Here is a 25,970-nt window from a genome sequence, read left to right as displayed (position 1 = left end):
AAAAAATATTCTTCATTCATTATTTGCTTTGTGTTTAACAGCCCGCGGTTTCCCGTGGAAGAAAAAGACTATCGTATAACCAATGGAGGACGAGAATAACACATTTACAACATACAAATGAAAAAGTCAAACATTTTTTAAATTTATGTTCAGGAGGACCATTTAATATTTCCACGTTTTCTAAGCTTTTGAAGGCACCACGGCTGTTGAACTTCATCATGCGCTCCAACTGTACACGCTCCACCGTTTGTTTTCAATCAAACATCCATCAATCCACTTTCTTTGCCGCTTATCCTCACTAGGGTCGTGCTGGAGCCTATCCCAGCTGTCAATGGCAAGGAGGCGGGGTACACCCTGAACTGGTCGCCAGCTAATCGCACGCACAATCACACCTATGGGCAATTTAGAGTTTCCAATTAATGTTGCGTTTTGGGGATGTCGGAGAAAACCCACCCATGCAGGCACAGGGAGAACATGCAAATTCCACACAGACGGGACCAGGATCAAACTCAGAACTCAGAACTATGAGGCCAACGCTTTACCAGCTGACCAAATATGCCGCCTAAATCAAACATGTAAACATGTATTTAAAAAGACACACTGAGGTTATACAATATTAATATATAAGAAATATTATGGATTGTAAGTCACTGATGGTGTAGTGGTAGCGGGGGATCAATTCCCACTCAGTGATGGTGTCCATATCTGCCCTGCGACTGACTGGCGACCAGTTCAGGGCGCAGTCCGCCTTTTCGCCCGAAGCTAGCTGGGATGGGCTTTCCTGCCACCCTTGTGAGGATAAGCGGCTCGGATAACGACAGGCTATTATGTATTGTAATTGTTTTCACAGACAGACCTCTTCCATTGGCCATGCAAATAAATGTGACTTTCATTTGCTCAGTAACAACTATCTAAAAAGTGCATGATTATTGTCATTAATAAAGCTGAAGTACTGTTTATCATTTAAAAATAAAAGTATGAATTAGGTGTTGGCATCCATAACTTGGTCGTACACAAACGCCGAATCAAGTCCTTGGCAATTAGCGCCGTAGCGTCCTTTCCCCTTGTTGGATGCCACGATGCACAGGTCCTGTTCACACCACCTGATGATGCAATAAAAAAAAAATGTATAAATTGCTTGTTTCATCTTAGTTCGGTTTTATCTTTCTCGTGATTTTTTGATTCACCTGAGAGCTGCGTAGATGTCAGCTGGGGACGCCCCTTCCCAACTTGCGTGGTCAACGAGAAGGGCACCTGTGCAGTTAGCGGGTGTCAGTTTAATCTGGACTAATGTGCGTTTGCATTTTTCATCTACCTGCATAGATGCGGGCGAGGCTGTACGCCAAGTCTCTGGCTGCCAGCTGCAGATAGCTCGGCGCTCTGGCCGCCGCCTCCTGCACGAAACCTTCCAGTTCAGAGAGAGCCGCGTCCACTGCTCTCACCGCTGGGCCCAAAGAGGAAACGCTTGAAGCGCCTGCGAGTAGAGACTTCACGCACAAACGCACACCGACGCAGCATCACTCAACTCAGTCCTTCCTTTTACAGTTTTTGGACTCGTTTGGCGTGTTCTTCCGACAAGATTTTACTTTGGCGTGGTTGAAATAAGCATGGAGGACCATTCCCGAGCTCCGGGCCACGCAGCGCAGGACGTCCAGGGACAGAACATTTGTTGTTCCTTCCCATATGCTCAGCACCTACATACAAAATAAACATCCAATGCGTTATGGCTATAGGGAAGGTTACATTTTTAATCGGCATGAGAATTTGTGTTCCTGTGCACAGATTTTAAGTTATCGACTTATCGATTTCATAAGATGTATGTGGGTCTTACTCCAAATAGGCATGATGTCAAACAAAGAGTAGAAAGAGTAAATTGTGACAATAATGACGCAGTTACAAAAGTAAAGTTAGAGTAAAGTAAAACATTGAGAGGCACATTGTAAATTAAAATAAATGACGTGATTGCTATCGACAGATCTCCAAAGAGCCCACTGCTGCTGATTGCTGTCAAAATTCCCCAAAACGTAAATGCAACTGTCACTTATTACAATTATGACTATTTTATTACATGGAAAAAAATCCATCCATGCTTTTTGTGCACTGCATATCCTGATTAGGGTTGGTCAATCCATCCATCTATTTTCTCTGTCGCTTATCCTCACTAGGGTCGCGGGGAGTGCCGCAGCCTATCCCAGCTGTCAACGGGCAGGAGGCGGGGTACACCCTGAACCGGTTGCCAGCCAATCGCAGGGCGCATGGAGACAAACAGTCGCTTTCACAATCACACCTAGGGGCAATTTAGAGTGTCCAATTAATGTTGCATGTTTTCGGGATGTGGGAGGAAACCGGAGTGCCCGGAGGAAACCCACGTAGGGCATGGTGAGAACATGCAAACTCTACACAGGCGGGGCTGGGATCGAACCCGGGACCTCAGAACTGTGAGGCCCACGCTTTACCAGCTGATCCACCGTGCCGCCGGGGGACAAATAGAAAACCAATCATTCGCACCCATATTCACACCCATGGACAATAGGATGTGTGGATCCGGTTGTAATTTGTTCTGTTTATGTTTAGGAGCTTATTACAGTGTCATCAGAAAACCTTTTTCACCTGTGCATCGCGAAGTAGTCCCGGCAGCCCCGTGTCCTCGATGTAGCCCTGCCCGCCAAAGCTCTCCAAACCCTCTGACACCACAGCAACCGCCTGAAATGAACCAGCTCAGAGTCCTGACTCAGTCAGATAAGCGTTAGCGAACGCAAGGTTTACGTTCTTACCTGTTTCCCAGTGTAGAGTTTGACGACAGGCGTGAGCAGACGTAAGAGGTGCGTCTCGAGCTGAGTGGCGATGCCGCTCTCCTCTCGTCCCAGCAGGCGACACGCATCCATCACCAGGAGGAAAGCCCCACGGGTCTCTACCTGCATGTGTCGCAAGCAGATTAAAAGTCTGCACACCCCTGTTCGAGTGCCAAGATAAATCTTTCTGACACATTTTCCAAAGTTAACGGGACTTGGAACCTGTACAACAAAATTGGAAAAAACACAACATCACGCTCCACCATGTCACATCCAAACTCAAGTCAAATGAGGGTAAGGACACAACTGCCACCATTTAAAGGGAGTCGGATTAACCCAAAGTTTTTCATTCCCTCCGCCTTGACTAAAACGCCAGTTTCCACGAACATCAATTTTGGAATGATGTCAAAATACTAAAGTACTTTTTGTAAGGTAAGACTTCAGTCTTTCTACCCTACCTATCACCAGGACATAAGAAGATGGGAGATTGTTGTCACGCATACTAAACAGCCACTACTTGCCAGAAATTTCCTCAGTTCCTTAAATGTTGCTGTCGGGCTTTTGGTAACCCTCCTGAGCAGTTTTCTTCCCGTTTTTTCATCAATTTTGGAGAGACGTCTCCCTCTTGGTAACATCAATGCTGTGCCATATTTTCTTTGCTTGACTGTGTTCCATGGTACACGGTGATGCCTCGGTTCTCGACCACAATCCGTTCCGGAAAACGGTTCGAGAAGTGATTTGTTCGAGAACCGAATCGATCGTTTCCCATTAGAACGAATGGAAAAAGAAATAATGCGTTCTAAGGCCAAAAAATGTTGCCTTTTTAAAGCATTTTTTTAGCTTTTCCTGATAATAAACTGCTTAGTAGAAATACATGTATAATTTAAATACTTCATACAATAAAATAATTTAAGAAATATATTTATTTTTTGCTTAAAATGTATGCTTTAGTACTAGAGTACGCTAGGCTGGGAGTGGATTGTAGCGACTGTAGCGACTCGGCCCCCAGACTTGTAAACTTTCTTTATTAACTAAAGTGCAGAATAACTTTAAACAAGCAACTTGCCCTCTTTGGAGCCATGATTGGAGGGGTTAATAAGGTAGTCCTCGATAAGAAGAAAAACAACAGTCACTACCGGGACATGTCTGTGAAGAGAGGCTGCGTTATACAGAATAACAAAAGTGCGCTGGTTGCGACGCGCGCATTATGTCATTTTCAGTTTTTTTTTCGTTAGGCGTTTGAATAGAAAATAACAAAACGCGTCGTGGGTGGGTCAACTGCTTGCGCTGTGCGCATTATGTTATTTCTGTTTTTTTTTTTCGGCGGCGTGGGAATTCACAGCAAAGCGCGTCGCGGGTCGGCTGGTCTGGCCGTGCGCAATATGTTACTTCCGGGTTTTTTCGGGGACGTTCGAGTACCGATTTTTATTTGAAAATAGAAGCACAAAAAAAAAAAAAAATCCCAAAATTTTCGTTCGAAAACCGAGGCTTTACTTATATTTAATTGCTTGGAAATTCTTTGATACCCTCGTCCTTACTGAACTCCTTTGAACAATCTTATCCCTCTGATGTTGGGGAAGCCACCTGTGCAATAAGATGTGACAACAAAAATGTCAGGAAAAGCCTTCAAAAACATCTGAAATGCATTTGGGGTTCATCTGGGGCACTTGAAATTGTGGCAGGTGTGTGCTGACTCCTATTTCCGCACAAGTGAATCTGATTGCTTGGTTCTGCCCTGGTGCTCAAATTTCACCTCCATCCTGGCAAGGGTCTGCATGTGAAGCGGGTGGTCTTTAAGAAGCTTTCCGAAAGCGGAGCGGCGAGTGGCGTAGTCACGCGCTAAATGGACCACCCTGTGAGAACAGAAGTATTATTAATCATCCAATTTGGAGCAAAAGAGTAAATTTGGGAAGACAAGCGAGGGCTTGTGCCTTCTCATTGCTGCTGCTGCAGAGATGCTGTTGTGGATCCTGGTTATAGTCAGCATGTTTGCGATGGAGGCCACACCTCTCCCTTCATCTGAGAGCTGGGAATAAAGACACGAAAATGAATGACAAATCATATGTGGATTTCATTCGGAACTTTCTAGCCACTAGCTATTTTATTTGCTACACCAGCACAATCTACTAAGATCCAATAGAAATTACGAGTTTTTTGAGACAGTGTAAAAGACATTCATTGAACTATATGGTGGTCATTCTGAGAGGTGTGTCCGTATATTTGTTTCACTCTCATTTCTAGATCAGGTGACCAAAACAGACACACCTCTCCGTAGGATGCAGTGCAGTTGAACACTTACAGTATGTACCCAACAAAGATAATCCACCCATCCACTTTCTTTGGCGCTTATCCTTACGAGGGTCACGGGGAGTGCTGGTGCCTATCCCAGCTGTCAACGGGCAGGAGGCGGGGTACACCCTGAACTGGTTGCCAGCCAATCGCAGGGTACACAGAGACAAACAGTCGCACTCCCAATCACACCTAGGGACAATTTAGAGTGTCCAGTTAATGTTGCATGTTTTTGGGATGAGGGAGGAAACCGGAGTGCTCGGAGAAAAACCCCACAGGCACGGGGAGAACATGCAAACTCCACACAGGCGGGGCCGGGATTGAACGCGGGTCCTCAGAACTGTGAGGCCAACGCTTTACCAACTGATCCACCGTGCCGCCCGACAAAGATAATAATAATCATAATAAATGCATACCTTGCAACAATGTTCATTAAAACTACATATTATGTTCACCAAGCACTACTTTTTACAGTTCCTGTATATTGTATAATTGATTACAGATAATGTGGTAAAGGACTGACCCGGTGTGCCCGGAGGCCGTCAAGCAGCAACTCGGCCGTGGGCATCTGTCTGGTGCCTAGTTTGTCCTTCAGCCTCTGAACTTCAATCCCTCTCAAACAGCCGTCTTGGTCTCGACTCACCTCTGCGTAGAAGAGAGACAAACCTCGGCTGCCCTGAAAAACACAGACGCAACCATGCGTGAAATGGTATTCTCGAACACACACACACACACACACACACACACACACACACACACACAGACAACCACAGTGTAAACAGTACCGGTGTTGTTGTTCCTGTTTTATCTCTCACTCTGGCCAACGTAAGAGTCATGTCTGCATCAGTGGCTGATGTGAACCACTTGAAACCGTAAAGTTTGTAGTGACCATCTGTTTGGAGTACAGCCACTGTTTCTGTGCCACCGGCTAAACACCAACGCGCACAAGCAATAAGCAACAAGAGAAAAGTGGGTTTTCCATCAAAAGAAATATTATAATTACAACTGACCGACATCTGAGCCTCCTTGTCTTTCTGTCATCCACTGCCCTGATGTCCAGAAATGTTCAGGCTGACGACTGGTTAGTCGCCTGAAGGCTTCTTCTACAGGCCAGGAAACCCCTACGGACTTCACATAAACACACGAATATCACATTTACTTGATCTAAATCAGTGTTTCCTATTTCCCAAACTTTATTGAGCCCTCTCACATCCCATTGTGAGAAAAATCTTCCGTACCGCCAAAACCAAAATCTCACAAAAAGTAAGTACGGCGGACTGAAATAATGACAATCGTTGTAATGCTGTCGTACGAATGGCAACAAGTGTATACACTACGTGGTGTCATTGTACCCAATGTTCCCTCTAAGCTGCGCAACTGCGCATTTGCGCACTTGTTGCACACTCTCAGCGCAGAGGAAAACAGATCCAGCGCACTAAACTATAGCTTGATGTTTTCTGTTTGTTTTTTAAACGTGGCAGCAAACTGTCTCTCACAAAGAGCTGCTGCTCAGCCACACACGCTACTTCCTTGTTTACCTGACCCCCCCTCCCCTCCATTTTAAAGGGTTACACTCATAATTACAAACAATGGGGTATGTGAATAATAGAAGACAAAGTGATGAAACTGGACGAGATTTTCTCTTTCTTGAGTAAAAAAGGTCTGGTCTGAAGCCAAAGTAGAAAGTACAGGATGAGATGGTGGATAATGTTAAAATTCCACCTTGGCACAGACGATACAGTGCACAAAAAGCTAATTTTGTATTTTAAATATAGGAGGCAACATAATATTAACCTTAAAATTGTTTGGGAGCATCATTCAGCTTTCAACATGCATTGTGAAAGATATTCTTCAAGCAATAATTTAGTTTTACGCCAAGAAAAACAGACGGGGATATCATTGTGGGTTAAAAAAAAAAATAAAGTTTATAAATTTATAGTTCATAGTTGGCTTGGTATCTATTTGGATTGTAATGTATTTTTTGTTTGTTGACATTTTCAGTGTAACTTTTCTTAAAAATGTTCTGATGGGAATGTTACCTGAACCTTTTAATGAGCCGTGTAATTTCAATGGATGACACTGATCTGACCGCAGTGCGTACTTCTGATGTTGCTCACAGTGGTCAAAGGGGGCGCTCACGGGCTTAGTGTGTTTGCTCAGACGCGTCAAAAATTAGAGGGAACATTGATTGTACCTGCTGACGTTTTTTTCACTACCACATAATCGCTTCTCCTCGTTAATCTTGCATGTGCAAATTCGATAAATCCCATAAATGCAAATTCCAACTGTGCGGAAACCTCATTTGTGATGTGGCCGGAGTGAGGAACGTTTCCCCGTTTGGCCGAGTTGTGTTAATGTTACGTGGCTCTCAAAACAGCATAGCGCACCGAGCGAAAGCATTTTCCCCTCTGGCTGGAAATCCCCGAACGCAATATCTAGCAAGCCTTCACCAGCCCACGTCAATCTTGTTTTGAATGGGTATGTTCTGCAAGAATTTCGTGTTTGAGCTGTCCCTTGCCAGTCAATAATTCAATCAACGATTATTTCACCTCCACTTCTGATTGTTTTTTTTATACCACTGCACTGAAAAAAAAGATACTTCATCTTGCCTTGAGCACAATGCTCAAGATACATAAAATGTTTGGTTCAACGGGCCAGCAACAAAACACTTAACTGTGACCTCATCACCAATTTTTGAGGCGGGAACTGTAGAGACTAGCTGCTTCTATTTCATGTTGAATAACAAAATAAAAAGATCAAATCAAAGTTTTCAGTCTTTATACAGAAGCGTATTGCTGCCACACACACTCACACATTATAATGTGATAAGTTTCACATTATAATGTGGTTAATTACACATTATAATGTGAATGGTTTCACATTGTAATGTGAATCGTTTCACATTTTTCAATGTTTTCATTTTATTTTTTACACGTTTCACAAAACTATAGGACCTGTTCTTGCTCCATGCATAAGAGCTAATCTTCATGCAAGAGGTAATCTTCGCTTACACCACGACTCCGCAAAAAGCTCACCAAATCCATGTTTTGTGTGACACTAAATGACTAAATGATGTCTTATGTCTGCTGCCCACCCGAACCGGGAGTAATTGCCTTTTTTTTTTTGGGGGGGGGGGGGGGATCTATTTATTTATTATTTTCTATGTTATAACATGAAACAAATCTACGTTATAACATGAAACGAACCACATTACAATGTGAAACATATCACGTTATAATGTGGTAGCGACCTTTTTTTTTGGGGTGTGGCAGCAATACGCTTCCGTATCTTTAGAGGCGGAATAATTAGAAACCTAGTAAGCGAACATCTGGTGTGCTCAAGGAAAATGCAACATATCACAGAGTTGAGGTGTGATTCACCTGGATGACTTTGGCAGCCCCGTCAGTCATGGCCAGAGGGCAAGTGTAGAGGCCAGAGGACGGGGAGAAGATGTACAACTTGCTCATTTGATAAACTCGGCTAAAAAATGAAAAACACACTTAGATCAAACTCACGTGGTCAATTATGTAATGGTTATTCTATTGTGCTAAGTGGGGAAAAAAAAAAACAACCCTTAACCTCCACTCTCCAAACCGCCTCTCGTAGGCAATGGCGACCAATCCCTCCTCTGCTGACAGCGCTTTCATTTCATGTGGTCCACTCTGCGACCCCAAGGGTCAAAGTGGATCAGTCGCGGGGGAGTGACTTCGCACTCTCTCCCCCATGTGTCCACCTCCGTCACCACGCGGTTGCCAAAGGCACACAAGTCTGTGAAGACATCCTAAGAAAAAAAAACAAAAAAAACAAGCAAATGGAGAAGAGAATGTAAACCATTTTATACAGTTGTGAACTCTGTGATCTATCTCTCTATCTATCTATCTATAAAAAATTGAGAACATTTCCATGCCCACCTCTTGAGGCAGGTGCCTCCTCAAGTATCCCCTCAGTAGGGCATCCTCCAGAAAAGGGTTCTTGAGCACAGGTCTGTCCTGAAAGAAAGACCCCAGCCCGGCCGCAGAGACGGGCAGACCTGCAGCTGCCGTTTCCCGGAGTTGTTCTTCCTCAGATGGTCTTGAGCCTGCTTCAAGGCTGCTGGCTCGTCTGGTGTGGACGGGGGATCGGGTGACAACACGCCGCACCTGCAGCCAGCAGCCAGCAGCCTGGCAGCACCTTACAGCTGTCATGGCCTTGGAAGAAAGACGGGGAACGCCCTGGACTGGTCGCCAGTCAATTGCAGGGCACATAAAACAAAAGAGATAACCATTCACATGTATTGACTTTTCCCTCTGGCAATCTTCACTTACAGCCTAATGTGTGAAGTTGATTTATGTTTTATTGTTTTATGTGAGAAACTATACTCTTGTAGACTTGGAAAATAAACACAACCACGGTGAGAACATGCAACCACAACACAGAAAGGTTAGAGATTCGAACATTGACCTTAATAACTGTGAAGCGGACATGCAAACCACTTTTCACAATACCATATATGATACCAAACTTGTCCAGTAACAATAGTGATACTGTACAACTATTTGTGTCACATTTCTTTCATGTTTTCCCTGAATTTATTCATGCAACAGGTTGTAATGTTTTTGACCGAAGTACTTGTTTTGGTGAACAAAAAAAAAAGACAACTAAAAAGCCGAAGTCGCCAAATTCTTTTCAAATATGTGCAACAGGTCAAAGTAAAATCTGGGTCAAAGTTCATTTCTCGTCATTCTTGGCGCCGAAAAACATTTTATTCAACAAGCCCACCATTTTATTGACAATAAAGTTCATACAACTTATCGATATTAGCTTCTCTGCCGATAGTTAGCCGAGCCTTACGAGCTAACAATTAGGGTTCCGGTAAAAGAAAGTACTCAGTTTCGTTGGATTATTGCGTTTACGTTGACCTACACACATTTTGTGTGGTGACTTTGACATAAAATGTTATATTAAGTCCCAGGTAAAAGGATATTACGAAAAAAAAAAAACGCTTTCTTACCAATCAGATTGGCCAGCTTTGCTTGCGTCTGAAAGACTTTCACTTTCAAAATAAAAGCACTTCCTTTCATTCAAGTCGGTGGTTTTTAAACCTTTATCTCCAAGTACTGCCGGGAGAAAAACATAAATATAACCGTAACCCATATTAAAACAAACAGTAAGCCAAAACCTTCATTAAAAAAACTACAGGTTTTATTTTTTAAAAAGTATTGTAAGCCACTGTAAAATGCTCACTGTGTGTAGACAATGTGTAAAATTTTTATGCACTCACTGCTAATAAACAGCAATTTATCATTTTAAATGTACTGTATTAAGTTATGTTTTTCCCAACCTCATTTTTGCAACTAAAATAAGACATACAGATTGTTGTTGACCCAGTTTTATTGTTTAAGTAAGGATTTTTCAAAAATACATAACCATTTCTTCCAATTTAAACAAAGACCGAATCATGCAACGTTTAATAAAACATTTTTCATGACATGATAAAATATGTTCAAAAGGAAAGACGCAGGTTAAGATGATGAGTCGGAACACTGTACTTTTGAATCAAACAGATTTTCATCCCCAGATTAAACACAACAGGTATTAACGTTTATACTGATAAAACCCAGTATGAATTTCTTAGTGTGATATACTCAAGTTTAATTAAGATGATCGGGACGGGACACCATAATGAGCAACACTGACGTGTTCCGAGTGTAGAAAAATAACAGTTACGTTTACATATAGACAGCAGTACAGAGTGCGGTCCAGCTAACCCAAACTCTTAAAACACTTGGTATCCCCGTCTCACCTGACAATGGAGCTAAATTGACTTCTTTTTCCGTCACTGCGTTTGTTGACTAAATAGGGACCCTAAACAGTTTTCAACCTAAACATCACAGACAGGTTGGCTTTAGTGCTGCTGATTAACATAAACAGTAGAAGTAGGTTTATAAAAAAAAAAAAAAAAAGACTAAAATGAAATTGACATGCTAGATGGCCGCCAACAACGCACAAACAAAAATAAAAGATAAACACCGCTCCGCAAGCGTACGGTTACCGTGAAATTGGGGCGGGGGGGAGGAGGGGAAGAGGGAAAAGTTCAAACGATGAAAATATCCCCAAATATTCACATGACACTCTTAAGTAGGAGTGGTCGGGGAGAAGTCAGTATCATGGCTGTCAGTCGTTCAATGTGCACGTTCTCTCTCTCTCTCTCTCTGTACGTTTCTCCTTTCCATCCCGTTTAATCTCCTTTGGTGAGAAGGTCTTCGATGTACGCATCGAGTTCATCGTCTGTGTTGATGTCAATATCCTAAGTGGGTCATGGGAGGGGGGGGGGTGAAAGCAATTATTACTTAATAATGAACATTTTGAATACCGTAATTCCCGGCCTACAAAGCGCACACGGTTACAAGCTGAAAGGAAATAGCATTTGGTACATACATACCCCGCAGCTGTGCAAAATCCGCAAGTACCTACATTGAAACACGAGATATTTACAAAGAAAGACGGTACAAGAAAGACTTTAACGCTAACGCTAGCGTTAACGCTATCAATGCGCTAACACTAACAGAGCTAAAACTTACTGGTAAATATCACTGAGACATGCTGTAACACAGCAGCAACACGCTAGCACAGCGCTACACGGTAGTGCTAACGCCAGCGCAGAGCTAAAGCTAGTGCTAACGCTAGCGCCTCGCTGAAGCGAGTGCTAACAGGGCTGGTTAAAATAAAACTTACCGGTAAATATCACTGAGACATGCCAGTATCACAGCGGCAACACGCTAGCATAGCGCTAATGCTAGCGCAGTCCTAACAGGGCCGGACCGGTAAAAGTCACTTCCTTGGCATATATATTCCACTGGTCTCATTCTTACCTTTTCCGCTCGAGTGCCCCCCTTGCGGCCGTTAGAAAAAAATGCACAAATTGGCCGCATCGCTGCATAAACCGCAGGGCTTGTAGGTCGGAAATTACGGTACATTTAAAAACAAGTCTAGCAATAAACTGGCCAACCTCTTGAACTTTCTGCAGGAGTGCGACAATGTTGGTTCGTAGTTTCTGCAGCTTCTCATCGGCTTCCTTCAGTTTCAACTCGGTGTTGTTGCTTTTCTCTTCCACAGCTTTGGCCTTAGCGTCCGCTCTGCTCTGGTAGGAGTTGCACAGCGATTGGAGACCTGATTCGTATTGGTGGAAATACTCTTTCTGAAATAGACAGGAGAATCACAAAACAGATAAATCAGCAGTACCCCAGTAAAGTACCACAATTTCTGGCCTAAAAGCCACGACCTTTTTCACACGCTTTCAACACTGCGGTTTATGCGGTGACGTGGCTTATTTGAGTATTTTTCTAAAGGCCGCAAGGAGGCACTCGAGCGGAAAAGGTAAGAGTGAGATCGGTGGAATACATGTACCGACGAAGTGACTTTTACCGGTCCAGCCCTGTTAGCGCTGTGCTAGCGTGTCACTGCCCTGTCTCAGTGATTTTTACCGGTATGTTTTTACTTAACCGGCCCTCTTAGTGCGGTGGTAGCATTAGCGTTAGCGCGGCGGCACTAGCATTAAACTCTTTGTGTAGCGTCTTTGTAAATATCTCGTGTGTTTCTATATGGGTTTCAATGTAAGCACTTGCAGCTTTTACACGGGTGCGGCTTATGCATGTACCATATGATATTTCCTTTACAAATGTACTCGGTGAGAGGCTTGTTATCAGGTGCGCTCTGTAGGCCGGGAATTATGGTAGCCCTTTGGTGCACTTCAATAAATAAATAAATTTTAATATTTCACAAGGCTTTTACATGGTGAAGATTTTTGGGGCCTACCACAGTGTTAAAAAAAACAAAACAAAACGATAACTGATCATCCATTTCTATTTAAGTGACCTGTTTGTTTACGGTATATACTTGTCAGCCTAACTGCTCAAAAACATATATTCACAATAAATTATGTATCCTTGTTCATCTGTTTATGTCAGTGAGGCATAGCGACAGACAAAAAAAATTCATGGTCAGCTATTAGATGGCAGTAAGTACGTACAGCAATTAATGTATCTACTTTTAGTGACATTTTTATTTGTTGGTGTGCAGTGAGATTTTTAAATTCTAAAGTATGTGCATTTGGGGAGACATTAACAAATTAACAAAATTAAATAATTTTGATGATCCTGACTGACATGAAACAGGAGACATTTAGTCTGATTTGATTTCAGACAGTAGGACAAAAAAATGAAATGTGTGTTTTTGCACAGTTTATATAAATTTTTGGCTTCAAATGTACGTGCTAGGTTAATAACTTTTTCCTATTGTGTTTGACTGGGAACTGATCCTGGGTGCACTCAGCCTCAAGCCCAATGTCAGTCGGGATAGGTTGCGCTAAGTATTTTTTTAGATGGTAATTGGTGTAAAAGGTCTGAAAACCACTGGAGTAAAATACTGATGAAAGGGTAAACGTGAGCTCTTTAAAGAGGTTCTGAAATTTAAAAAGTAAGCCAAAAAAACTGTAGTGCGATTGTGTCCACTGTGCGGTGTCCAGTTGCATTCATCTCACGAGTGGAAAGGCCACCAACTCCTCTGCAGTCATGCTGTTTACGTCATCCTTGGGAATCTGAAAAGCCGGAGGGAAGAAGTAACGCAGCATTGTCCTGGAAAGAACAGAAGCACACTTGTCAGTTACTTTAGTTTTCGGTTTAGACAGACATTGAAAGTACGTTTTGAGTACGAGGCAGTAACTGGAAAAGAAATCAAAAAGTCTTGCATGTCATCAGTTCTTAAAGAGAAATGCTTCAAATCCAACACCACAACTACGTGAAACAATTTTTGGTCCAATCTGTGCAAACACGCTCACCTCAACATGGTGACCAGGCTCTCTGTCACCTCCCGACTGGTGCCAGGTTGTGTGGTATCTGGCTCCATTGCCGCAGCTGCTTTCTCGGTTTCCTGCTGGGTGTCGGGCGTCTGGGAGATGGGAGACGGCGGCCGCATCAGACGGACCTCGTCGCTGCCCTTAAACACCCTTGAGACAGACACAATTCCGTGGAACATGAACCAAATGCATTTAGTAGGGACAGACACAAGATGGAAAAAAAAAATCTCACCATCTGTCCTTTGGGGTGTTTCGAGGGACATAATCAAACTTGATTTTCCAGCGAACACTTTGTTTGTTGGACTCCACAGAGACGACTTTTCCTGTGAACCACTCCTTGTTGACACGGACTTCAACTAGCAGTCCCTTATCTTTAAAAAATAAAGATTTTTAAAGGAATCAGGACTGTACATTAAACCAGACATGAAGCAACTACAAAAAGCAATATGAGAAAGTTTAGGATTAAAAAGAAGGAAATCTGAAAAACACAAAAATATGGTGAAGGTGATAAGTATTTGAACCCTCTGCTGTAATGCAAGTTCTCCTTCTTAGAAATCATGGAGGGGTCTGAAATTTTCATCGTAGGTGCATGTCCACTGTGAGAGAGAAAAATCCAGAAATCAAAATGTATGATTTTTTTAACGATTTATTTGTGTCATACAGCTGCAAATAAGTGTTTGAAAACATGAGAAAACCAATGTTAATATTTGGTACAATAGCCTTTGTTTGCAATTACAGAGGTCAAAAGTTTCTTGTAGTTGTTCACCAGGATTGCGCACACTGCAGGAGAGATTTTGGCCCACTCCACACAGATATTCTCTAGATCAGACGGGTTTCTGGGCTGTCGCTGAGAAACACGGAGTTTGAGCTCCCTCCAAAGATTTTCTATTGCGTTTAGGTCCGGAGACTGGCTCGGCCACGCCAGAACCGTGATATGCTTCTTATGGATAATACATGGGGTGGAGGTGGACTTTTAAAGGCGCACTAACAGGTCTTTGAGGGTCAGAATTCTAGCTGATAGACAGGCGTTCAAATAATTATTTGCAGCTGTATCAAACAAATAAATCTTTGAAAAAAAAAAAAATCATACATTTTGATTTTTGGCGTTTTGTTTTTAGATTATCTCTCTCAAAGTGGACATGCACCTACGATAAAAATTTTAGACCGTTCCGTAATTTCTAAGTGGGAGAACTTGCAATATAGCAGGGTGTTGAAATACTTATTTTCTTCACTGTACAAAATACATTTTAAGGAAGATGTACATTTAGAACTGAAGCACTAGATAAGATGCTGCATTATGACTATATAACAGCGTGTATATGATTTGAGTGTAATGATACCTTTCTGCGCAGTCCTGTCATTGTCCAGTTCCTGCTGTTGTGCCTTCACTGGTGCTTTCTCTGTCATTTTCTCTGGCCCTTTCTCTGGTGCCTTCTCTGGAGCCTTCGCCGGTGTCTTTTCTGGCGCCTGCAAAGACAATAACTCTCAATACTACGACCACAGCGAGCCAGATTAGAAGGAAAGTGATGTACAGACATGCCGAGTCCATGTTAGTGAAAAAGGTGAAAGTGAGCTCAGTTTCTAGCTAAATGAGACATAGAAGAATAAAACATTGCCTCCGGCTCATGAAGGTGTTATCACGTTAGTGTAATAGTTCCAAGTTAAGTCTTGAATATTAAAAGTTGAATAGAGCAGATGCAGGGCAGCTTGAGGAGAACCAAACGGAGCTCGGGATGAGTAAAGCTACCTTGGGTTTAGCAACAGAGGTCTGGCGGGGAGGAGTAGCAACTCCTTTCTTTCCAGGCTGTGATTGTGTGTTAACCTGTTAGGCCAACAGCAAACGAGCTTCGATTGAGGTTCTGTGACTTAACCAGCAAGTAAACAACTGACAAAGTTCTCTCTTTGCTAACTCTCTTTCTGATGGGAATTATTGGTGATGGGAGCAGAGCGATGCTGGAGGAGTTTAAGCAAAAAGCAACAGTTTCATTCAAGAAATAGCGCATGTGGTTGGTGCAGTTACTGAAGCGTGTCCACTGCCGACATTCATGCTGATAACATTTACTGATGTTTACCTCGTCCAACTTGCCCCGTTTGGTGGCTGGGGCCTTCTCCGACGCTTTGCCCCGGTTACCAACTGGAGTGTCTATCTTGGATTTCTTTGTCTGGGGTTGCTCTTCTTCACTTTCCTCACTTTCTTCTTCCTCTTCCTCCTCCTCCTCCTCCTCTTCCTCGTCCTCCTCTTCCTCGCTGTCCTCTTGCACAACGGCTCTCTTACGTTGTCCAGCGGCCCCAGGTTTGCCTGCTGCTTTCGTAAGTGACTAAGAAAGAAAGGAGATGTTAGGCTTCCTTTTTCGTACCGCATTTCATACTGATTTGCCGATTTACCCTTGAAGTGCGGCTTGCCGGGGGTGTTTTGGAAGAAGCTTTGGCTGCCGGCTTTGCTGCCACTGCCTTTACAGTGGTTTTAGACCTGGATTGTTCAACCTTAGTTGGAGCAGGGGGAGGGACAGGCGTCCGAGTGGGGCGCTGAGATTGGGTGCGGGGTGGGGGAGCACTCTGTGGAGTCTTGAGATGAGCTGGCAGCGGGGGCGATCGGGGGCGCGTTACGGCCCTCTCCGAAGACCGACTTGCCTTTGATGACAGAGTACGCAAATAAATAAGTAAACAGTTGCGGCAACAGAAGTGATGGTCAAATCATCATCATTGAGAATGAACATTATCACACTGTGCTACAGTAGTTAAGGCACATTTCAAATGGCCTTCTAGACAGTTTACAAAATGGTCGCATTACCACGGGCGAGGCTCGAAATGCAGAACTGTACGGCAGACGTTCTAATCACATCATTGTACTGCCTCCACAAACATCACTGTAAAAATTCAGGGTCCAGGTGGGACATCGCCTATGGCTCTGTTGCTTTATAATACAGTAAAGGCTCGGTTCTCGAACGTCCCTATTTTGAATGAAGATTTTGAGATTTTTTTGCTTCTGTTTTCGAACGAAAATCAGTACTCGAACGCCCCCGTATTGCGCGCAGCCAGACCAGCTGACTCACGACATGCTTTGTTGTGAATTCCCACACCCCTGAAAAAAAAAACCTGGAAATGTTAATGTCTATTCAAACACACACACACCCAAAAAAACGCGGAAGTAACATCGCACATGGCGCAATCACTTGACCCACTCACGAGGCGTTTTGTTATTGTCAATTCGAACGCCCCCTGGAAAAAAAAACTGGAAATGTGGCGCAAAGAGCACAATTTTGTTATCCTGTATAACGCAGCCTGTGTACACAGACGTGTCCCGGTAGTGACTGTTGTTTTTCTTCTTATCGAGGACTACCGTATTAACCCCACCAATCATGGCTCCAAAGAAGGCAAGTTGCTTGTTTAAAGTTATTCTGCACTTTTGTTAATTAAAAAAAAAAAAAGTTTACAAGGCTGGGCTGGGGGGCTTGTCGCTACGGATACAGCAATGCACTCCCAGCCTAACGTACTCTACTAAAGCATAGATTTTAAGCAAAATACAAATATATTTCTTAAATTATTTTATTATATAAAGTATTTAAAGTATACACGGATTTCTACTATTTAGTTTATTATCAGGAAAACGTAAAAAAAATGCTTTAAAAGCCAATTTTTTTTTAGGCTTGGAATGCATTAATTCTTTTTCCATTCATTGTAATGGGAAACATTGATTCGGTTTTCAGACAAATCACTTCTCGAACCGTTTTCTGGAACGGGTTGTGGTCGAGAACCGAGGCAACACTGTACTTGCAACTAAAGGAGTGATTATTGTAGGGAATATATGACAAAATATATCTAAAATAAAGATGATAAAATATATCTAAAATAAAGAAGAAAACATGACAGAACAAAAACATGTCAAGTTCTTTTACCATCAAGAAGGCTTAAAATGTGATTAAAAGAATAACATGATATCAAAATGACGAACAGGAAATACGAGCGGAATTCCAATGACGGCATGTGCACCTTAGAGGGGCTCTCCGTTGCTGGCTTCATGCTAACGTCCAGCGGCAGCTTCTTTATATCTGCTGCAGATTTGATAGTAGTGGTTTTCTGAAGAAGTGATACAAATATGTCAAGTTACAGTGCAAGGCACGAATGCAACCTGGTGAGGAATAAAGAAGCCACCTGCAAGGCCTCCAATTTATCCTGCTGCTGTTTGATTTTTTCTGCAATCTCCTTCTGTTTGTCTTCAACTGTCTGCTTTTCTTTCTTCAGGACACCGCAGGGCAAATTGGGTTTCTTTTCAGCAGCGTCACATCTGTGAAGCATTGACGACAATCATTAAGGTCTCATCTGGCTAAACTCACTTTGCAATTGACAGTATCGGTTACTGGCGACTATTAGGTTCACCTGCACTATTTGATGAGATTTAACTACAACCATTGTATGTGACATGTTTTTAAATGAGAACCTCCATCATGATAATCATCAAAACAATTGCACCGATATACAAACATGTTAATCTTTTGGTATTGGGCCTCATCGTACAGTACAGGTGTACCTAATGTTATGGCCAGTGAGTGTATAAAGGACTGAACCCTATTTGAGTATAGGTGTACCTATCCTGCGTGCTATCCGGGTTCATAAGACACACCCAGCTGTCTGGGTAGCGTCTGTCGACGGCATCCATCTGGAATGGCAGCGTTCTCCATTTCAAGCATTTATCTAAAAGCGCAATTTGTAAAAGCCGTGTTAAAAGAGGTCTGGGTGACGAGGTGGAGCGCTTCATGCTCGCGCGACTTACCACACTGAATGGTAATCGGGATCTCCATGGCACGGCGTCTCTTATATCTCGCCTCGGATGACGGAGGTGCAGACCAGCTGGCGGACAAGTATCCAAACTCATCCCAGAACTTCACTATGCCCTTCTGAGCTGCGTTGCACAAACACATACTCAGCGTTGTACATGACTGAAGTTCCTTCCTCGTAAAATTCAACAGGGACGCTTTCTGAGCAGCAGGCAAGAACACACTCAGCATTTGACGCAAAACGCATGCACTTAGCATCGATCATTCTTCCAGAGAAAACCCAACACGGATGCTTCCTGAACGGCATCACGGATGAACATACTGTACTCGGCATTTCATATCGAGCACACGAACGCAACATTGAACATTGAGGAAAATCCAAGAGGGATTGTTCCTGGGAGAAAAACCTTGTTCTTTGCAACATTTACTTACTATTTTTCTTTATCTGAAACACTAGTCTATCACCGCAGCTCCCTCTTTTGGTGACTGCTTTGATGTAGTGACCTGCATTTGATGTGTTAAAAATGATTCGATTGGAGGAGTCACCTTGCATTTAATTCAGTGCATCATGAACTGCTTTTTGGGAAAGACAATCAATATAGTTGACATTTATGGAGGAGTAGACATGTGATTTGACTGAATGAAAAAAGAACGAAAAATAGCCAGAGGTCTGGGGGCTGCAAGTGTGATCAAAGGATGATCAACAATTTTAACGGGCAAATTTTATAAATTGTATTATGAATGAAATATATCTAGTACATCTTTAAATAAATGCTATTCTGTTTTCAAAACTTACACAATATGATCATTCATTATTTAGGTGCATACCTTTACCCCCAAAATTTTCAAATTCAACTAAGTAAACTACAAGATGTGAAACTAAATTGAATTGAGATATGCATCGTGGCATGCAAGCGTACTTTCATAACGTGTTTATTGGATCCATTCAAAAACGTTTTAATTTCTTGTTTTCGTAAATGATTGAAACGCACGAATTTGACAACAATTGTTCACATCATGTTTCGTTATCAGTAAATAATACAGACATTTTTTACAAGTAAATGCTTCTGAACCGTCACCTCGTTACTGACGCCCCCGTCTGCAACTAGGGTTGCTTGTGTAACAAGAGATGAAGTTCGGAAGGTTTGTTGGCCTTGGTTTGACATCCGAACGTACCAGCTATGGAAAAGTTCGTTTTCCTTGCTTCCAGTTGTTGACGTGTTTTTGTCGTTTCGCGTGAACTTCCAATGCCTTGAAACCTCTTGATCCACAGTCAATAGTATCCTCACGTCACGTGCACAACGCTTTACCAGGTCGATCGATTTTGCGGATCAAGTCGCTTAACAGAGTGGTAACTTAATTCTTTCAAACGGTATCGAAGATTTCTCGTTCCTACCAATCCCATCCAAACTTATTTTTGACATTATCAATTTCTTTCACTCGCGTAAGGACTTTCCTCTTGAGCACCGCCACTCTGTTCACTTGCAAAAAATGGGCCCACTACCTGCCTGTTCCACATTTGACCGATCAACAGACGCATATCACATTTTCCACCTCGCTTGCAAAAGTCGGATTAGAAAATGAACGCGTGTGGATTCTGGCACGGGTTACGGTCAGAATATTGCAAAAAAACTGATTTTTTTCATTTTTTTGAATCTATGCAATTTAAAAAGACGGAATTCTGTCTATAAACGGAAAAATCAAATATCTGGAGGAGTCAAACATTAGCTGTAGAAATTATCTGGGGTTTTGTCCAGGCAGAGCGTTTTTTTCCCCAGCATTACGATAGAATAAAATAGAATGTAATAGAATAATGGATAAATTGTAGTATTTATAATTAGAGCAGATGAATGTGGAAAGGTGTTTACTCACCAATGCCAGTGTCCTTCCAGTACTGAGCCAGATGTTCCCCCATGGACTTCAGCAAATGTCGATACTCTTTTGCATCTGCAAAGTCTTGCTTGTTGTGTGTAGGCTCGAGAACTAAATAAGGGACATCCACCACCCCCACAACACCTCCACAGGCCCTGTGTAACAAACAAAAAAAAAAAAAAAAAAAAAGAGACAATTGTCAAACCCCTCAAACATGATCATCATGCTGATCCTCATGACAACCAGTGCGGACACTACTCACATGCCTCCGTCTAGCTGAGGCCCCGTCTTTTCGTACATCTTAATGAGACGAGAGCAGTTGTACACAAACATCCCATCCAGGTCCCTCTGTTCAATGTTCACTCCAAAGATAAAGTTCAGCTCCTTGGGCTCTTTTAATGCTCTGAGATGTGAGAGAAAAGGAATTTGGGATTTTATGATTCCACACACCATCCTCCTGTCAGGACCAAAAAAAAAAAGCTACTATTGCTACTATTAGTGGGCTATCATACTTCTGTTTCGACTCTAGAATTCTTTTCTTCATGTCAGCATCCCGTCTAAGCATCATAGCCGAATCCTGGACCTTTCTCAGGATCGTCTGAAAGACAGGAAAGGGGGAGTGGTGGGAAGCTGCTAGCAGCTGTCGGACGTATGCGGCCAAAGCGAAGCAATAATTTGCTTACCCGAGAATCTTTCGACACATCGTCTCCGAGTCTTGCCTCCATGGCTAACCGCTTGCTTTCCGCCTCTCTGGCTTTCTCCTCCGCTTGAATTGGTAAAAGGCATCCAAGGAAGGAAATCAATACAAGAGCGCAGAGGGGGCATGATATATTATCAAATAGTTGGAAGTATATCAGCCACTTACCAATCTTAGCAAGGTGATCTGCTTTCTTGACTTCCTGTTCGGCCCGTGTTTTGAAACGAGTTGATGAGTACTTATAAACCCTGCGAGCGGAGGAAGGAAACAGATGAGAACCTGGCACCTGGTGAAGGGTTGATAAAGTGCGTGTGTTCCATTACCTCGGTTTATAAAGACAACAAGACAACCTCTTGGTCCTCACTTTATGTCCCTGGATAAAAATCCTCATGCGGGGGTCGATGTACAACACAGCAGCGTATGCTCTAAATGACCGCCTCTCTGGTTTCCTGCAAGTGAAGGCGCTCAGAGCCATTATCATTTGCTCACGGTCTGACGTCTTTCATCCATTCATGTTCTTACATTCATCCTGTTTGGGGTCACAGGGAAGGACGAGGCAATTCAAGTTGACCTGATACAAGGAGTTGCGTACACCTTGGGACTGATTGCGATTCAATCTCACCCGGGGCTCAATTACTGTGCCGAGCGCAAATCCAGCGCCGAGCTTGGAGTAACTCTATGAGGAGGTGGGTTGAACCGAGTCTTTTTAATTTTGTGGATGAGTGTAACTAGCGGATTTATAAAAAAAAAAAAAAAAAAAAAAAAGACTCAAGTCTCACCCCCTGGGGTGGCAATATTTTTGAGCACGAATATATTGTTCACTGCCATTTGGCAAATAAAAATGAGATGGTAATTTTAACTGACTTAAAACAGTAAAGCCTTGACCTGATTTCATGTCGGAGTCGAGAAAAACAAGTTTGTATAGTTGTGCTCAAAAATATTGGTTTGTGCAAGTACAAGAACGTGTGTACAGTATGTGCTCTTCGCTCACAATACCATTATCGTGAAGTGACATTACATTTTCATATATAAAAAAAATAACAAAAACAACAGTATTTTTGTCTGTCCTACAAATGTTGAACTTCCACAGCCACACTTTTTTCATTCCGCCATCATATTACTATATAACAATCAATTCTTGAAATGTATGAATCAATTGAGAATTATTTCGCCAGCCTGCTTTCCGGTTTTGATTAAATGAGAACTGCGTGGACTCACACTCCTTCTGCATGGATTCCAGCCATCAGTATGTCTTGGTGATCCGTCTCTACATCCAGCTCTGGTTCTCTGTTGTCCATCAACTTCAGATTATAGATGATCACCAGGGTACCTTGACAGATACAAATGTGACAAAAAATAGCGACGTGTCTTGGCTCATAAGAAGTCACGTGGGTACCACGAGTAGTTCAATTGCGTAGTCACTGACAGAAAGCCATGTAAGTCCATGTTGTGGTGAAGTGTAGTTCAACATTTATTAGGCCATAATTTGAATGAGGCTCTACGTGACAGGGACAGCTCTAGTTCAACCTTTTCTGTATCATTTTTTTTTTGTCCATAGGATACCATGACCAGAAGGACAAATGGGTGTGAAAATGTATTTTTGGGCCGGCTACATATCTAACAAGAGTTTTTAATGGTGTTTTGTGTGTGTAAAAAAAAAAAAATTGTTTAATCAACTCCCAAAAAAACCAAGAACACTGGCAGATAGTGAGGTTGTCACATAGGCAAATGCCCACATTTACTCACCGCTGACACTTTCGATTTTGCTGAACTGCTCCAACAACTCTTGTAAAGTTTTAAAAGGCGAGTATCTGAATATCAGCTCAGTCTCGATGGCGTACTTCTCTGGGTCGGATGTCAGCGGTTCTTTAGTTACCAAATCCCAGGACGGGAGAGGCACTATTACCTGTGGACATGAAGTTACATGAGTGATTTTGAATAAATTTAGACATCAGCTCACAGTAAATACAACATAAACATGACATATTAAGAGTTTAAATATTTTGCAAATCATTAATATTTGAAGAGTTTGTTTTCCCACGGGTAAGCCCATGATAACTAAATGTGTCATCTAACAAAATAGAGATATTCATTAGCCTAACCTCATCAAGACCTTCCTCTTCATGGAAAGTCCTTGATAAAAAAAGGCAAGTTAGACTGTTCCCCTTTTTTGTAAATAGGATGAAGTCTTTCCCTATTCGCATGGATCCCCTATCAAGACATAAAATAAAAGAGAAACTCATCAATACCTGCATTACGCAAGCAATTTTATCATAAAAGTTTTTGAAGGAGCTTACGATTTCAGTCCATTTCCATACTGGCCAATCTGTGTGGACTCGGGGGATCGTTTGCTCGACTTTCCAAATTGGATCACATGGGTTGCTTCACCTAAAAAAGAAAAAAGAAAAGTCAATGTGAATACTTGCAAAACTTGAAAAATGCATTTCCACATAAAACAACAATGAACTAAACATGAACGTCAAGGTCGGTGGCATTGTGAATTGCTACTTACTTGGTTCCATTCCAATGCCATCATCGAGAAAACACAGCATGTAGCCGCCTCGCAGCTCAGGCCTTTTCTCTGTCAACAAGTTATGAAAGACAAGTTAAAAGCAAAGCGCACGCTTCAGTTTATTCGTTGCTGAAATGTACCTGTGTAAATGTCAATTCGCGTGGCGTTGGCATCTCTGTGAAAGGAAGACCCCCGATTAATTACAAAAACAACGATCTTCATAATGGTGATGAAATCAACAGAAATACCTGGAATTGTCCACGAGCTCTGCTAAGGCTCCAAATAAGAACTCGTGGGTTGTCCTAGAACCAAACGTCATTCAAGTTATCAATCAAAAAAATGAAAATGTTCACAAGTGTGTTGTGATGTTATTTCAAGTTGAATGTTGTCTACGATTCAAATTGTACCCTGCTCTGACGAGTTTTCATTTAATAATCAAGCCATTTAACTGTTCACCGTGTGCTCCCATAATCTCAACACAGCACACCACATAAATAAAGATTCTGCTTCACCACCAATCAAGTGCTCCTGATTTTTTTGGGGTGTAGTACATAATAGATTTTAATGTAAGATTGCCAGCCCTGACATCTCTCAGACATAGGTTAAGGATGTTTGTCATCCTTGGTTATTGGTACAAAACAAAGCGATTTTTAACACTATTAACCAATTACTAACCCTAGCCCAATATTTAAAAAAAAAAAAAAATCATGATACAATCAAATCACAAGTTGCTTCCCCTTTTGGTTAATGATGACTGATTTTATCAAGATATAACCCACGCCTTTAATCGAGTGTAACATTACAAATCAGCGGCAATTGGTCAGTTTCAAAAGATGAAATGCTATAATGTAAATTTCCAAAATATGGGTTCTGATGTCATACGTGGTGCTAAGGGTTGCTGGCATGGATGGAAAACAAAGATACTAAGGGTCGCAGGGATAGATGAAAGTACAAAGATATACTACCTGTAATACATGGATAATAATACATCTCTTTATGTTTTTCCTCTTAGCACACTAACGTGCACGTCATAGTAGTTGGGAATCACTGATGTATCACAATGTGGACACCACATAGCATGGCATGTTAAGTCCGAACAGTGACTGTCGACGTTTTGAAACCTGTCCGCTGTAACCCAGTGAACGTGTACTTACGAGTTAGTGTGCAGGTATTCAAAAGTAAGTTGAGCCCTGCTCAGGTTGCTGTAGCTGGAGTAGGCCATGAGCACGGATAGCTACTCCACAGGCTTAAGTCCTATAACAGTTAATAAGCAAAATGTTTCGTTATGGTTTCATCACTGACACTGCACATCCTTCGTAGCGTCAGAAACCGCTACGCACTAACACGCAATGCGATGAAAACGGAGGGAAGTTATTGTTATGGTTTATGTTCGAGCACACGATTGGTACTTGTGCACATACATTGAGAAGGTTCGTGAGCAGCTCTCATGTGTAGCCAAACGAACACATTCGCTGTTCAAATGTTTCAGACAGCGATGGGGAACATACTATTACGCGCATGTAATATGCAGGTAGCATATTAGCCGGCGTTAGCATAGTTGTACATTGTTTACGAAGTAGCAGTAGCTTCGTAGCTAACGTTAGCGGTATAAAAGGGCGTTAAAAGAATGATAGTCTGTACGTTGTGTCAATTTGTACAGGGGGCGACAAATGAACTTGTGCTACGTTTGGCTTATCTTTAGCCGGTATAAAGTGTTTCATATTTCCGGTAAATCGGTAAATAGTGGAAGTACATGCTTACCGAATGATTAGAAGTTGGCTTCCTCCTGGCCTGCAAGAGCCACGCCTCTACTCTTCTTCTTCTTCTTCAACTTTCATAGTCGTGCTGTACTTGGGCACGAGTGACAAAGGTGCTTTGCTGCCACCTTCAGCTTTGGAGTTAGAAAGCCTTTTTACAGACTCAAAAGTTACCGTGTAAAGTATTTTTTTTGGGGGGTGGGGGTGATCTCTCACTCGCGTGGGAATGCAACGAGAGATGTCAGTGTGAAAAGTGCACAGCTTGGGGGGGATGGGGTCAGTGCCTTGTTTAAGGCGCAAGAGTGGTCAAGAATGAAAATAGCATCTCTCCGACATCTTGTTGCTATTTTTATGTCTGCTGTGGGACTCAACCCATCAACCTCCACTGGTTCTAATGCTCAAGTCCTTAAAGTCACTTCATTTCAGACAAAAAAAAAAAACCC

At 42.3% G+C, this 25,970-nt stretch overlaps 2 protein-coding genes across 3 annotated transcripts; both read right to left on the bottom strand.

Annotated features, from left to right (window-relative positions):
* Nucleotides 1-73: 73 nt before the first annotated feature.
* On the bottom strand, nt 74-10,113 carry LOC133499964 (acyl-CoA dehydrogenase family member 11-like). Its single transcript, XM_061818447.1, is given in 16 exon segments — nt 74-1,103; nt 1,188-1,254; nt 1,316-1,487; nt 1,587-1,694; nt 2,611-2,703; nt 2,775-2,915; nt 4,546-4,645; nt 4,724-4,818; nt 5,605-5,757; nt 5,867-6,009; nt 6,092-6,209; nt 8,462-8,561; nt 8,661-8,730; nt 8,733-8,862; nt 8,993-9,297; nt 10,072-10,113. Coding segments are annotated over 15 exon segments (1,884 nt in total). The 5' UTR covers nt 9,266-9,297; nt 10,072-10,113; the 3' UTR covers nt 74-982.
* A 127-nt stretch (nt 10,114-10,240) lies between these two features.
* Nucleotides 10,241-25,620, bottom strand: morc2 (MORC family CW-type zinc finger 2). 2 transcript variants are annotated; one of them, XM_061817864.1, is made up of 28 exons: nt 25,532-25,620; nt 24,925-25,024; nt 24,019-24,072; nt 23,911-23,945; nt 23,771-23,839; nt 23,556-23,646; nt 23,361-23,469; nt 23,005-23,164; nt 22,477-22,588; nt 21,582-21,707; nt 21,427-21,506; nt 21,245-21,327; nt 21,074-21,159; nt 20,824-20,964; nt 20,562-20,716; nt 18,686-18,814; nt 18,501-18,606; nt 18,067-18,199; nt 17,905-17,991; nt 16,300-16,545; nt 15,987-16,232; nt 15,662-15,736; nt 15,255-15,381; nt 14,147-14,285; nt 13,897-14,064; nt 13,600-13,693; nt 12,070-12,258; nt 10,241-11,367 (listed from the first exon to the last, which is right to left on the bottom strand). In XM_061817864.1, exons 2-28 carry the CDS (start codon nt 24,990-24,992, stop codon nt 11,299-11,301), a joined length of 3,177 nt encoding a protein of 1,058 aa, XP_061673848.1. In that variant the 5' UTR covers nt 24,993-25,024; nt 25,532-25,620; the 3' UTR covers nt 10,241-11,298. The 2 variants fall into 2 exon arrangements, with proteins under 2 accessions (XP_061673848.1, XP_061673847.1); XM_061817863.1 differs by lacking the exon at nt 15,662-15,736 and having other exon boundaries at nt 25,532-25,613.
* Between the last annotated feature and the right edge of the window lie 350 nt (nt 25,621-25,970).

The sequence above is a fragment of the Syngnathoides biaculeatus genome, chromosome 4 (genome assembly GCF_019802595.1).
Source record: "Syngnathoides biaculeatus isolate LvHL_M chromosome 4, ASM1980259v1, whole genome shotgun sequence".
In the NCBI taxonomy this organism is placed as follows: Eukaryota; Metazoa; Chordata; class Actinopteri; order Syngnathiformes; family Syngnathidae; genus Syngnathoides; species Syngnathoides biaculeatus.
The sequence above is the reverse complement of the archived record's forward strand: the minus strand, read 5'-3'. Positions and strand labels throughout refer to the sequence as shown.